This window comes from Haemaphysalis longicornis, unplaced genomic scaffold (assembly GCF_048455015.1).
Source record: "Haemaphysalis longicornis isolate Haplotype H1 unplaced genomic scaffold, Haemaphysalis longicornis Haplotype H1 scaffold_8, whole genome shotgun sequence".
NCBI classification, from domain to species: domain Eukaryota; kingdom Metazoa; phylum Arthropoda; class Arachnida; order Ixodida; family Ixodidae; genus Haemaphysalis; species Haemaphysalis longicornis.
Window position 1 is genome coordinate 23,165,877 of NW_027526445.1, and position 15,621 is coordinate 23,181,497.

General features: G+C 47.8%; 1 protein-coding gene across 1 annotated transcript; it reads left to right on the forward strand.

Moving 5' to 3' along the window:
- The first annotated feature begins 3,796 nt into the window (after positions 1–3,796).
- LOC144149291 (uncharacterized) lies at positions 3,797–7,886 on the forward strand. Its single transcript, XM_077680857.1, has 2 exons — positions 3,797–4,766; positions 7,712–7,886. Exons 1-2 carry the CDS (start codon positions 3,947–3,949, stop codon positions 7,744–7,746), a joined length of 855 nt encoding a protein of 284 aa, XP_077536983.1. The 5' UTR covers positions 3,797–3,946; the 3' UTR covers positions 7,747–7,886.
- Positions 7,887–15,621: the final 7,735 nt, after the last annotated feature.

A 15,621-nucleotide genomic window follows, 5' to 3' on the forward strand; every position in this document is an offset into this window, starting at 1 on the left:
ACAAGCAAGAACTTTTCTCAACACCCAGAGGCAGGTCTACCGAAAGATCTAATCGATAGAGATTTTAACAGTTACGAATAGGAATCAGCTCTACCAGAATGTCAGAAATCTAAGGCTCCCAGGCCAGAGCAAGCACCTCAAAGGCTTCTGGCAACCCTGGACTGCAACTCTCTAGATCACCTACTTCACCACAATAATACTCACAAGGCCTCTGGTGGCCTTCCTCCCCCATGGAAGACCACGGAAGTATGTTCCTACCTAATCCCAACAAGTCACCTCATCTAGACAACCTGCCCCCGATACTTTATATTTATTGTAAGCTGTGGTAAGCTGGCAGAGCAACTTTTTCTGAGACGTCTTCAAGCATGTTTTGAGGACAGACGCCTATTTCACGATATCATGTGATTGTTCCGGAAACACTACACTGCCTAGGATATGATCCTCCATTTGAAGCAAGAAGCCTTGGCGACTGCTACCCGGCACTCTCCGAGGGCCATCTTAGTAGTTGACATAAAGGGTGCCTAAGATAACGCGTTAAATTAGGCTATTGTGTCATGGCTAAACCAGACTGAATGTGGCCATCGCGTCTACGTCTCTATTACTGATTGTCTAACCTAGCGCCAATTTACCCTCAAGGTTGGCGATCTCACGTCACATCCAATATCCCCTTGGTGATCACGCACGCCACAAGGTTCTCTATTGTCTCCCCTCTCTTCAATCTGGCCTTACTCCTCAAGGTTCTTTATTGTCTCCCGTTATCTTTATTCTGGCCTTACTCCGCAAGGTTCCCCATTGTCTCCCCTTCTCTTCAGTCTGGCCTTACACTACTTGCCCAAGCAATTGGATTCCATTCCAGAGATCCAACACGCTCTATACTCAGTGACAATACCATATATACGGATACGGACTCTCTAGGTAACATACAATATACTCTTGAAGAGTCCGCCAACATTAGGCAGTCTCACGCATCGCCGGTGGGTCTTTAATGCACACCTCAGAAATCGGAAATATTAATTGTATTCAAGCACCCACAACCACAAAAAATTATGCCCATTTGCTTACACGTGGACGGCAAGAACATCAAGCCCAGCTATGCAATCAATATTGTAGTTTTCACGATACAAGCAAATACACAAAAACATCTGACCTTGTCCACATTATCCAAGACTCAGTCAAGTCGCGCACATGCTCCGACCCATCTCTAACAATCCTCGGGCACTCACAGAGCAAGATACTATAATACTCATCCGGCACTTCCAATCTCTAGAGTTACCTATGTGGCTCCATACCTCTTCCTCACCAATGAAGACTTACAGTCCCTTGGCAGACTCATACGAAGGGATTCAAACAAGGATTGGGTCTACCTTTGAACACATTTACTCAGCGGCTAATTCAATAGGGGCTTCCTAAGACCGTTTGAAAATTATTTGAAGGCCAACTTGCCACCCATTGTGTCCGCCTCACTCAAACACCTGAGGGCCTTGCCATACTCAAACACCTATTTCTGACGCACCCAGCGTCTTCTGCTGCTCTAATTGTCCTCCCCTGGGATTGGAGATCTTCTATGGAGGTTCGCCTAGTACCAAACAACATGCACACTGTCTCCACCCTGGGTGAGCACGCAGTCAGGCCCACGAGAACATCTACGGGAACCGTCCGGACGTTGCAAATTGGAGGTGAGCGCGGCCACGGGCGGCGCTGCGAAGCGCACCTTCGTGACGTCGGCTTAGGGATTCTCGCGTTCGTCGTCTGCTTCAATCGAGCTCGCTCTCCCTGCTGTTTCTTTGCGCTCGGTTGACGCCTGATGCTTGTCCACACCAGATTTTGCGTGTGCGCAACGTTTTGTCATAATAGACCTGAAATCGCATACACTAGCTCAAGACGTGCGTTAAACTATAGTTTTGGATACCGCTACGGAGGAAACATGCCGGCGTCACCGCATTTTTTGCAGAGTCAGCACTGTGCTTAGCGCGGAGAGTCGAGCCATGCGTAAGCTTCTCTATTAAGCAATCTTTCGAACTTAGGGAACAGCCAGCTGCTAGTAACCGACAACAGCGAAACTACAAGACCAAAACGAATTCTATGACTTCGGGACTGTCGGCTTTGGTAAAAGGCATTACAATTCTCAGTAATCATATGTAACGTAAAACAGTTTTCGTAGCCTTGCCTACCGCTCAAAAGTGATCTATCCCATCACTTAACGTTTTCATGGCACGAAGGTTTGCTGACATGCACAATGGACGGCAAAAACTGTAGGTTGAGTTTCAAAAACGCACTGCGTGTATAGGCACATACTGGTTTTGTACAAGGCTTTAAATCGGTGCGGATGTTTATTGAGCAAAACGAGTCACATCTACACTCTTAGGCAAAAAGGACCAAAAGTTCGTCCTTTCTGGGACTAACGGCCTCTGCCACAATCATTAGTCCCTTTGGGGACTTACTGCGAGGGGAGGAACGGTTAGTCCCCCACCCCGATGGTCCGTCCCGATACTCCCCAAGGACGAACTGCGTAGAGTGCAGAAAAAAGAGAATAACTCCAGCACCGGCAGGGATCGAACCCCTCACGCTCGGAATTACACACAAGGAACCCGACGCGCTATCCGCTGGACCACGCCGCCGGGTGGTACAGAGGGAGATAATACTCCAGTGTATAGCGTGTAGTTCTGTGCATAACGCAACAGATCCATTGCAACTGGTGCCCGAATTTTTATCTGTGCAAGCGAACGTGACCGCGTTTTGCGCCTTGCGCTTAGCGCTTTGCTAGGTTTAGGGACTATTGCTCAGTTCGATTCGAAGTAGAGCCTCACAACCATAGTTTTTTTTGTAAATAACAATAAACTCGTCGTCGCCTAGTTGAGATAGGTAGCTGGGCGATCGGGCGACTCATCTCTTTCCGTACAAATTAGCGCAAGCTAAGTGCTTTCTTAGTGTTCGATACATATGTTAAGAGCTCTTTTTAACGTATGTGAAACGTGTCGTCTGTGTGAGTGTCAGAATAAGAAAACATGCCATATTTTCCTGCATCGGCGAAAGCGAATTCGGTGTTGCTTGCCTGAATTCTTCAAAGTTGCGTCGCTAGACGATTGCGACTGGGAAATGCAAGCGGGTTTTACAGCAGTTGCAGCATTGTCATAGCTTCGGTGCCCAAGGCAATTATGTACTGAGTGTAAAAGATAACTTCGAGACGCTTACCTGTAGCGAGCATTTTTTTTTGCAGTTGTCATCAGCAACATGCCTTTTTTCTCGTCTGTTAAACATATACATATTCATTAGGCTCAGAAATCCACTTTTGCTATTGTCACTAATTTTTGCGTTACTGTTAAGGCGCTTGAAAACTTTCATTGGCCATTTTCACCTCGCACGAATCGTGTGCAACACAGCGTATCAACAAAACCTCGCCGAGAAGCGTATGGCAATCGCGCTTCGCCGCTCCTTGCCATTACCCGCCGCTCTACTAACATTAGGAGATTTTCTTATAACTAACATGAATATTTTCTCCCGTGGCACCATATAAAGCACACAGTGACTGCAATGGCTTGTGTTTTGGAAATATAAAACTGTTCGCAGACATATGCGCGAAAGGGCAACGACGACGCCATTAGGGGACTAACGACGCAGCAAAGAGGCTACCTGCATGCGTTTCGTCTTCCCGTTACTACTTAGAGATCGGCAGGGACGAACAGTGTTGTGTCATTGGAACCGTGTCCTTGCGCATGCGCCCACTCAGGGAGTGCCACTATCTGCCCTGTTCTCTGCTGCGGCTATCGCTTATAAGCAGCCGCGCCTAATCCTCTGCGTTCTTCGACTAACATCTGGTGACCAATAAACATGGTCTGCTCGTCCCGGTTGACTACTGCCTCCGTCTAGTCAAGAACACAACAGTGGCGACGAGGATGGGATTGCCGTGACCAGGAATCAACGGAGGCAGCCGGGTCGATACAGCGACATGGCTTCGCTAGGCCAGTTCGAGCGATTCGACGAAGATGAGGACGAAGACTTTGAATCATACGTGGAGCGGTTTGAACACTACGTCCGCGCCGTGAAGGTGAGCGATGATTTGAAAGTCTCGACATTCGTGACCGCCATGGGCAAGAAGACTTACCGCACGTTAAAGAACCTGCTCGCCCCAGCAAAGCCTGAGGAGAAGGAATACAGTCAGCTCGTCACCGTTCTCAAGGAGCATTACGGCCCCAAGCGAATGGTGATTGCGGAACGGTTCCGGTTTAATCGCCGGTCCCAGCATGAAGGTGAGAGTGTGGCTGCATTCGCCGTGGAATTAAAAAGGCTGGCGTCGTCGTGTGAATTTTGGCCCTTTCTGGAAGAAGCGTTGCGGGACCGGTTTGTGGCCGGCTTAAAAGACCAACCGACCCAAGCGGAACTTCTCAAGAAGAGCACATTGACCTTTGCCACAGCGTGCGACATTGCCAAAAGTGTTGAACTAGCTCGGGCCGAGACTAGAAAGTTTCAACCAGCTACGAGACAACCGGAGGAAGTGCATGATGTTCGCCACACCTACCGGGCCAAGCCCGCAGCTAGAGCTTCAGCCAAGCCAGCAGCAGCAGCCGACGGAGCGGAACACCCCATCGAAACGCCAGACTGTTTCCGCTGCGGTGGATCATCCCACGACGGAAGGTCCTGCCCGTTCCAGAAATACAAGTGCCATCTATGCAAGCGGATGGGTCATCTGTCGAGGGTCTGCAAGGCTGCCTCATCGCGCGCGGTGCGGGCCGTGGACGACGTCCGTGACAACCTAGAGACAATGAACGGTGAGGACGAACTTGTGCTGCATAACATATTTGCCTGCGACAGTAGCCATCCTAGCTATACTGTGAACGTTAAGGTGGCAGGTAGAAATGTGCGAATGCAAATCGACACGGGGGCATCTGTTTCGATTGTACCTGAAAGTGTGTTTGTGAAGTATTGGCCAGACCTAGCCCTGGAAAGTTGTCGAATTAGGCTACGAACGTACGGGGGCGTTCCCCTGCAGACCGTGGGGAGGGTGAAGGTACCGGTCGAGCACCATGGTCAGGCGGTCACCCTCCCACTAGTTGTCGTGCGGACGCCACAGAAATGTGAGACGGTGCTGATGGGTCGAGATTGGCTGGAGGCTCTTAAGCTGGACTGGTTGAGCGTGTGCGGTGTCAGCGAAGACAAGGTAGCACAACTGGTAGAAAAATTTCTAGAGGTGTTCGAGCCCGAACTTGGGTTGATAAAAGGCACCCCGGTAAAACTGCTTTCGAAAGAAGGGAGCACGCCGGTGTTCTGCAAGCATCGAGCGGTACCTTTCGCGATGCGAGACGCGGTGTCAAAGAATTGCAGGCGCTGGTAGGAGCTGGGGTCCTAATTCCGGTTCAACGTAGCGACTGGGCAACGCCTCTAGTGGTCGTTTATAAACCCAACGGGGAGGTCAGAATTTGTGGGGATTATAAAATGACAGTAAACCAGTCTCTCCGAACGGACCATTACCCGTTGCCAGTAATGGAAGATATCTTCGCAACGTTGCACGGGTGTAAATACTTCAGTCCTAGATCTCTCAACGGCCTACCAGCAACTAGAACTTGATCCGGACTCGCAGAGTTTGGTCACCGTGAATACGCATCTTGGCTTGTTTCAGTATACAGGGCTACCCTATGGGATCACGAGTGCCCCGTCTATTTTTCAGGCGGTAATGGATGACCTGTTAAAAGGCCTAGATAGAGTATCCTGTTACATTGATGATGTGTTAATCGCTGGGGAAACCTTCGAGGAGTGCTATCAGAAGGTGGAAAGCGTGCTAGCTAGGTTTAAGGAACATGGAATTAAACTGAAAAAAGAAAAATGTAAGTTCTTTGAGGCGTCACTGACCTACTTGGGCCACGAGATAGACGGGAACGGAATTAGGCCTTCAGACGTAAAAATAGCAGCAATCAAGGAAGCGCCAGCCCCAAAGAATAAACAGGAACTCCGGGCGTATCTGGGACTGTTGAATTTCTATGGCAAGTTCGTTCCCAACCTATCAGCAGAACTAAAACCGCTATACGACCTACTCACAGATAGCACAAAATGGAAATGGACAGCTGAGGCCGAGCGAGTGTTCCAAACAAGCAAAGGATGGCTTACGCAAAACACGGTATTAGCCCACTACGACCCATCGAAGGATCTCGGCCTCGTCTGTGACGCGTCAGCCTACGGAGTGGGAGCTATACTGTTCCACAAAGAAGGCCCTGTGGAAAGGCCGATAGCCTTTGCGTCGAGGATTCTCAGTAAATCCGAGCAGGCGTATGCGCACATCGAAAAAGAGGCATTGGCAGTAGTGTTCGGGCTGCGCAGATTTCACAAATACTTGTTTGGTCGATCCTTTAGCATATACTCTGATCACCAGCCATTGCTGGGCCTGCTCGCGCATGATAAGCCAGTTCCCGCAATGGCAGCAGCGCGTGTTCAGCGTTGGGCTTTGCTTCTTGCAGCCTATAACTACCGCTGGGTTTATCGCAAGGCTAGCGAGATTGCAAATGCTGACGCACTGTCGCGGTTGCCTTTGCAGTTGTCGAGCCAAGCACCCGAGTCGGAAGACGTACATTTTTTTTCTGTGCTCGATGAAACCCCGCTGTCTGCAAAAGAGATTAGAATGGAAACGAAAAGGGACAAGGTCCTATCAAAAGTTCTGTTTTACACTCAAAACGGATGGCCTTCGCATGTGGCAGAAGATACACTCGCCCCTTATTTTGTACGGCGTAGCGAACTGTCTGTTGACCAGGATTGTGTAACCTGGGGAAATCGCGTGATAGTGCATGTTGCGCTTCGTGAAAAGGTGTTATCAATGCTGCATGAGGGCCACCCGGGAATGACGCGCATGAAAATGTTATCTAGAAGTCACGTGTGGTGGCCGAGGTTAACTCAAGACATAGAACGAGCAGTGAAAGAGTGTATGACGTGTCAACTGGCGCAAAACTCAGCACCCAGCGTCCCATTGTTGTCGTGGGGCTGGCCGACGCGAAGGTGGGAGAGAGTGCATTTGGACTTCGCGTATCGAGAGCAACAGTGGTTTCTGGTGCTGGTGGACGCGCATTCAAAGTGGGTGGAAGTGTTTGTGATGAAAGCGACGAACAGTGAAAAGACGGGGGAAAAACTGCGTAGTGTGTTCGCTGCTTATGGATTGCCGGAAGTAGTGGTTACGGACAATGGCCCGCAATTCACGTCAACTCAGTTTGCAACGTTTTTGAGCAGGCATGGCATTCGGCCTTTGAAGTCGCCTCCTTATCATCCAGCATCAAACGGCAGCGCTGAATGGTGTGTGCAAACCATAAAAAGAGATCTCTTCAAGCAGGTCCTCGACGAGCAGCGGACTGGGGAATCAAAGACTCTCCAGCATCGCATTGACCAGTTCCTGTTCAGGTACCACAACACCCCAACCGGTACTACAGATGAAACTCCAGCGCAACGGTTCTTGTCGTGGAAGCCGCGGACGCGGTTGAGCCTTTTGCATCCAGATATGGAGAAAAGAATGACCGAAAAATTGGAACGAATAAGGGAGTCGGCGAACCAAACGCGAGGAGGCTGCAGAGAATTCAGTGAAGGCTCCCGCGTATTAGTGAAAGGCTTGCGCCCGGGTGACGCCCGATGGCTCGAAGGAACCGTGCTCAGGCGTGTGAGCATCAGCACATACGTTGTGTCTACGGGAGGAGAGGAGCGCTATTTTCATGCCGATGACTTACGCCCATGTACCTTCCAGGAGGGCCCGAGGTACCATCAGGCCCCGGAATGTGAGCTTCCGGACGTCTGGAATCCCATGGCACACCAACAAATCCCACTCGGGACTCCGGACTGGGCAAGCACCGCAGCTCCAGGGGAGCTCATGCCGGTCCCGGTTACCAAGGCGGTCCAGCCGGCTTCGAGTCAGCCCTCGACCGAGGACACTGTGGTCCTACCGCCGGCTACGGTGAAGCCAATCGCAGCCCGTAGCCCCACGTCTGCAGATCAGGCCTCCGTGCCAGGTCTTACCTATCCCGAAGCCCGCGCATCAGAACCGGAGAGGGACAACGATCCCCAACCAGTCCTCCGACGCAGCACGCGGAAAAGACAACCCCCGGAACGCTACAAGCCGTAGCACCGACTAATGAACCTTGTGTTGGGGAAGGGATGTTGTGTCATTTGAACCGTGTCGTTGCGCATGCGCCCGCTCAGGGAGTGCCACTATCTGCCCTGTTCTCTGCTGCGGCTATCGCTTATAAGCAGCCGCGCCTAATCCTCTGCGTTCTTCGACTAACATCTGGTGACCAATAAACATGGTCTGCTCGTCCCGGTTGACTACTGCCTCCGTCTAGTCAAGAACAGAACAAACAGTTAGTCCGCATTTATGCACACGGCACGTACTCTGCCGCAGATACTCCCCTTGAAGATGAACGGTCGCCCGCGAAGACTAACGGCTGTATTTTAGTCCCTATTTTAGTCCTTTTTGCCTAAGAGTGTACGGTAAAGATACAGTAACGCTATGTTAGCTGAGACCTGGAGGGATATTTCGGTACATTTTCCTCAGCCATATCTTCCCAAAATTCAGATATGCGTTATAGGAGAACTGAACTCAAGAGGAAGACGAGAAGGAGACGAAGGAGGAAAAAATTTAACAGTAAATTGGAGCTGTTTAGTAGGCTGGGGTCTCAGTCATGGACAAGAGAGTAAGAGTTTTGTCCTTCAATTCGTAGAAATCCATCACGAGCAGACCAAAATTTGTTCTTTACGCCTGGAAGGGTTGGAAAATAATAAAGAGCTGCGTGGAAATATTCATCGGTTTCAATGTATGCACGTATGCTGTTTATTGCGTTCCTTAGCGAGTATTTCGAGCCTGCAACACCGTAATCATCTCAGAATTGTTCGGGCTAAGTTTCAGTTCGTTACATGATAACGATGGTTACGATAAAAATTCAAAGCACAGAAGCCGCCTTCCAGTACTCTGGACAGCGTTGTCTGAGGCGTAATTGCGGTGGAGTAGCACGAGCATTCTAGTTGTATTTCTATGTCAATAAGCGACGCACGCTGAGGATACGAACCTTCTTGCACGCAGTCATGACGAAAGCGAATGCCCTCGACGAACACATATACGCTCTCGTTTGGATTTTGCGCCCTGGACTGTAGAGCAATTTCGGCCTTTCCCTTCTGCTCGCTATTTTTGAAGTCTTCGACCAATTGCCGCTGAAACTCCAACCAGCTTGTAAATGTAGGCTCGTTGTTTTCGTACCACGTCTGTGCTGATCCTCTGAATGAACAGTACATGCTTCTCAGGTTACGTGCGTCGTCGCTCTCGTTGAACGCAGCGACCCGATCGAAATGATCGAGCCAGTCCTCGACATCATCGTAGGTGTCGCCTTGGAAGGGCCGCGGTGAGTGCGGCAAATGCACTCGCTGCGGCGAGAAGGCTCCCCTGCCATTATTGGTTTGGCGAGCCGTAGTGGTTGTCATGACGCGTGGAGGCGTCACCAGCCGGCCAAATTCTTGTGGCAGAGCACTAATACGGCGACTTGGAAACTTCTGTTGTCAGAAGATGACACTCGCGTGGGTCGATAACCTCGCCTGGTTCGAAGTGCATGGGACTACTCAGCACCCCCACCACAATGGTATAAGTGATTACTATAATTACCTTTGATAAGCAGTTGTGCCATAAGGATGAGCGAGGGAGGGAAGATTAAGCGAGCGACTGAGATCTCTTGCAAATTTCAAACACTTTTGTTGAGAATATTGAGGTGTCCCTAATACTGCTAGCCGCGCATTGAAGATTTCGCCTTTCCGAGAAACATTTGCTATTACGTCGAATTTTTAAGACACTAGGTGAAGAACAAAACCAAATTTGAAATTTGGTGTTGTAGATATTTCAAATTTTTGAAATTTGAAATTTGAAAACATTTACCTGAACAATTCGCCATATAAAATGCTCCGTGAGCACAAAACAATTATGCATGCTGGGAAAATACGCCCTCAGCGTAATTATAATAGCAGAACAATATCATTTCATTAGGCAGTGCTTGTTGATTTCTCGTGGTTGTAATTTTTTTATTTCCTCAGTCGACTGCTCGGAATGGGTTAGGGCCTTATCATGCTCACAAATCGATGAAACAAATAAATATATTTAGAGAAATTCATATTTAGAGGTACAAAATACTTTTCGCTCAATTACTATGACAGCAAATGAAGAAAGTGACCATTTTGATGAGACACCTATTTTGTCCTGTTACTTATTCTTTGCCGTTACTCACGACATATGACATATTATAGAATCCTGTCTTGTCAGAAGAGGCTCCAAATGAAGTTTAAACTTGGCACTTTCTAGATGTGTCTACCATCGCACAAAATTTTGGTAATGGTTCCAGGGATTTGTTTTACCTTACAAAAGTATGCACTGCTTATCTGACTAGATTTGGAACCGCAAACTCCCCAACCCGCAAACTAAATGGATACTACGTGGATTTTAGACTTTGCAACGTTTTCAAAAATTGTTGCCTGCATGTTTCCTACAACTGGAATTTCGTTTTAATGTATACAACACAGGAGTTCCGGGTTGAATTTAATTCTGCAGGTAGCCTAGCTAGGTAGCCTAGGTAGCTAGCTACCCTAGCCAATGTCCACAGGCTATAATATACGCGCTTCTAGAACGTGACTGAGGAAAGTCTGCATTACTTGTTTTAGAGTATGTTGGGGAATGTGCATGCGCGGAAAAAATGGTGCATTCTGCAATATATATTTCGTGACAGTAAAAAAATACCTTAAAAATTCAACTGCGCCGGCTTCACAGAACACGTTCACTCTCGAAATAAATATAAATCAAAAAGATTGTACTAAATCACAAATCTTGGAAAAAACCTGGTTCCAAATTCATCCTGAGTCCTCCACGGCACTAAATGCTGCGCTGTGCCTCCGGTGATACATTTCAGCCCGCTGGACAGGTTTTATGCGCCTGTTACAGAAAGAAAACAAGAAAGAACGTCCTCCACACTCCCTTCAGTAGTGCAACCAGCTGGAAGCGGTTACGGCAGCGCCTCTACAAGGCCGCGTGCTTGCTCCAGTCACACGAGCCACGCCCTAGAAAATTTTGACTAATTCTGTACCCTCCTGGGTTATCATGAATTTAGGTACTTCCATATTAGACACCAAAATCGGGGTGGTAATTGCACCATGTGCTCTAAGGGAGGCCAGAAACAAAATAAAGGGGGTAGCCATGCGGTTTGCGGAGGTGATGTCAACAGATTGTTCGTAATGTTGTTTTGACAGATTAAGTGCACTGAGACTTTCCGCAACTCAAAAGGAAGAAAGGTAAGCCTGTTTCCGCAAGAAAAGACAATGAAGGGTTTTCAATCATTCGCAGTGTAGTACTGGGGGCTCTTAAGACACTGCGGCAATTGGACTCCATTGCATGCGCTCAGAAGCGACCTACTCGGCGTTTGCTGTGAACAACCTTGGGCGTAATTCAATGCGCTCAAATACCCGTAGTTCTATATTCCTTACATAGCGTGTATCGCAATGTTTCACGGAATGTCTACAACGGGAGCAGGATGTGTTAACATTGCGCTTTAATCATCCACTTACAGTAAGATGAATCATGATATAGTTCTTTTGTGCAAATTTTTTTATGTTCTGCTTGTTGCTACTTTTACTAGGCTAAATGTGGTGAGGCATTCGAAAATCCTTCCCTGCGTCAAAGCTACAGACAAATTACTGCGCTTAGTGATCTCCATGATTGAAATCTAAAAATAGCAGTTATGACTCCTAAACTGAAATTGTTCTCGCAGAATGAAGCCATTAGAACTAAAAGTATGCCGAGATACGCTAACCGTCATACTCCTGTGACCCCTCCTGCATTCCGGAAGAAGATTAGTTTCAATATTGCAATGACTGATTATGCCACCTGTGGCAAGAAACACGCAGCTCCCGCTTCTATGACAAAACATGAAATAATTCACGAAGGGTTGTACCGTCACAGATTATTGACATGTTTCATAGAGTGCTAACAACACAAAGAATTTCTTTAATTCCTTCTACGCACAAAGAGGAAGAGACAGGGCGCATACACGCCAGCTTATTACAGGGATAGAATATTGCGGGACCTGCGTAAGGAACCCGTTTCTCCTGTTTGTGAGGAAAAATATGGCCCGAATACGTGGCTAGGTCATGTTGCATAACTACTTTTTAGGTTCCGAAATTACCTCATTCATACGTTCTGCATTTCCTTCTACAAGGAAGGCAAGGAGGGAGATGGAATTGCGGGTTGACGCGCGGGGTTATCTGAAATAGGTATTACATATTACGCTTTACAGGCATGCAGAAGTAATTAGTTAACATTTTGAATTGCTATCGCAAATTGTAGTTTTTTAGTTTCGAGGCCACGTTTCATTCACTCTCGATGCGTTTACAGGGCTTTATTCAGTACAAAAACCAATTCAAGACACTGTACTCCTCTCTCCATCATCCTTGCTAATTTCCTAGGATGTTTCATGTGACTTCCAAACAAGATGGCTTGGCTTGATGCGCTATACTCGGCTCGCCTACGCTCCGACAGAATCAGCCCACACAGCGTATAGTCAGCCATCGCAATTGTCATCGCAATTGTTACGCTCAGATGAAACTGCGACCCGGCGCGATTTTGCAATGAAGCATATATGTGCCTTTTGTTTTTTAGGTAAGACACTGTATGAACAATATTTATGTTAACGTTTCGAGCAGGGGCCGTTGTTTTTCAAAGATGAAAAAGGCCCATTTTGGTGAAAACGTTCAAATAAATGTTGTTAAAATAGCTCCACACAGCGTGGCTGACCAGTAGGGTAGTAGAAACCTCTAAGGCAATTTCAACGCAGGAGGAAAGACAGTGAAGTTTATATCGGTACTAAAAAATTAAAAGCAGCAGCACTTTTTACCTTACTGCCTAAAACCATGGTTTCCAAAGCACTTATGGCGCTGAGTAAACTAGAACAGCGGTCAGTAGCAAGACCACCACCTGCGAACGGTTTTACGGCTAAGGAATGCAGTCGCTAGACATTAGATATACAGTCAAACCTCGATATATCGAACATGGGTATATCGAATTATTGCCTATATCGAACACTTTCTATATCACGCGGAAAATCACGTGCATTTTTAATTTTTTATTTCGAACTGGGAGGGACATGAAATGGGTATATCGAACTCCGCCACCTCAGACTGCCCAGACCGCTCGCGCTCTGTTGACAGGCGGCGAGGTATCCCGCAGTACCCTCGAGGATAGCGGTGGCGCGATGGGCGTTCCCGACTGCTGTGCATCGGTGGCACCGAAGCAGAATTCGACGGTGCAAAAGAAGAATGCGAGCTTGAAGAAACCTGGGGCCAGCTGGAGCACTTTGTTGGTGCTGAGCCACGCCGCATGTGCATTGATGACTTTGTTGGCGGTGACGACAGCACCGGAACGACAGCGGAGTTGACGGATGTGGGGATCCTAGCGAATGTTACTGCTGAGCGCACAAACGAAGACGCTGCCGAGGTTGTACCCGCAAGCGCTGGTAGTGCCCCGCTCCCGACTTCGACCGAGGCTTCAGCGGTTTTGGCCCTACCGCAGCGCTATAGATGGCACCAGCCTGTCGCTTGTGGAACGTTTGGACTACGTTGAGGAAGTCGTGTATAACACGCCTGGCTACACTGCTGCAGTACTATAAGCCAAAAGAATAAATACTTTGAAGCACCGAGTGATTATTCACTCCACAATGCGTTTATTTATTGATTTGTACCAGTTTATGACGCGTTTTTTACGTGATTTTATATATCGAATTCTGGTTATATCGAACTATTTCGCGGGCACCGCGCTGTTCGATATATCGAGGTTTCACTGTATTCTTAATTTGGGGGACACTTACTGCACGAGCGTGACAGAAAAATAGTGATGTAAGCTGCTTTAAATGCTAACACTCAAGAGAAATCTAAAGAGGCTGTACATGATATACTTTATATTTTTGCCACTGGCAACCCTCGCTAATCTCTTAGTGGTCTGGACCTCTAGGTATATTTTTAGCAATGCGCAAATTGGAATCCTGATGACGGACGTTTTTTTAAATTGAGCATTTCCTAAGGGGCAATATTTTTAAACTGAATTCGCCATTCTTGCGCTGTAACATTTATTTCTCAATTTCTCCACGGACATGTGCGCAGAACGCGCCAAGACTGACGCCCTGGCAAGTTCTCGTTGCCTGTGTTGCCATAGGCAGTGACTGCTGCCGGGCACTGTCCTAAATTATCTGGGCCTTTGCCTTGTGCGAAGACGCCTTATAGGATAAAGGCGCTAGCTCGGCAATCTCCAGAGACGGGGGGAAGCAAATCGCATTTTAGCATGTGCAGTTATGCTGAAGGCGTTCATCCACTGCGTACGCCTCGGCTAGTGATTGTTGCAATTCGAAGAAGAGCTTTTCGGCTTGGGTATATGAAGAATTTTACAACTGACACCACCGCAGAAGCGCTGTATGCGGACTACTGAGGTACCGAGAATGCCCATCCAACGATAATATCGCATGCGAAGGAAGTTGTTCCGCAGAACCGAACCCGAAACTAGTTTGAGTTCTAATCTTATACATCGGCAATTAGGTAGCCAGTTGTGTTGACGTCAACGGTGTTACTTGGTGCTGTCGCCACAGAGCACGCATGGCAGTTTCTCGTCTTTCAGGCTTTATAAAATAAAAACCTCCTTATTGCCACGATCACCAAGAAAAAGGGTAAATATTTGAGCCAGTCTGCCCCGTGAAAGAAAAAAACAGAACCCAAAGAGATTCACTTCAGTGTCCCTTTAGAACCTGTTGTTTTTCAAAGAAAATATAGCCTAATTATTACGGCAATCGGGGACATGCCAACTTTTAACTTTATGAAAGCTGTTTGCGGTACCTTCGACATTTCTTCCGGCTTGATGGGGAACTGAAAGGTTGTATTGCTGCGGATAATGTCCCGACCGCTATACCTCTGCCACAGGCTGCAACGTGAGCGTTTCAGCATAGTATATATGATTGATGCAATGCTTCGGAAGGCCAGCCATGATAACGAGGGTCGATACTACATCTTCATGTTTTCAGGGCTGCATGGTTGGGTAAAAGAGACAAGCAGGGATGCAGTGCGAATATACGGAGTAGATACATCCCTACAAGGAAGGCTCCCTCACACAAATAGCACTATCTCCCTAAAGCAAAATCCCCGCACACATTTGTAGTATACCGGCGTCGCCTGCCAATGATCTAAAGACACATTATGATAATCGCTCCCTAGATCTTGTGCAGCACGTAGCAAACGCTGTGGTGAGGTAAACGAAACCGCAAAAGGGGCTATAGTCTATGGGCCAAAGATAGGAATAAAACATTTAACACTCGTGTTCTGTTGAACAGGGGCAGCTTCGCTGTGCTGTTAGAGAAGCAGTCAGGACGTAAGTAGGATGTCTTAGGATTACAACAGCTCGGACATTCAATGAGTTCAACCTGGGGCACATTTTTATCATGCGTATCGGGAAGGAAGGATGTTTAGAGTCAGATTTCCGGTGGAGAATACGTGGGAGATATTCTGGCGAAATTACGCATCAGTTGCCAAAGGAACGCGGCGACTCGGCTCGGGCTCGACCGGAGGTTCAAGTCAGACACGAACGTACAGCTACGATAA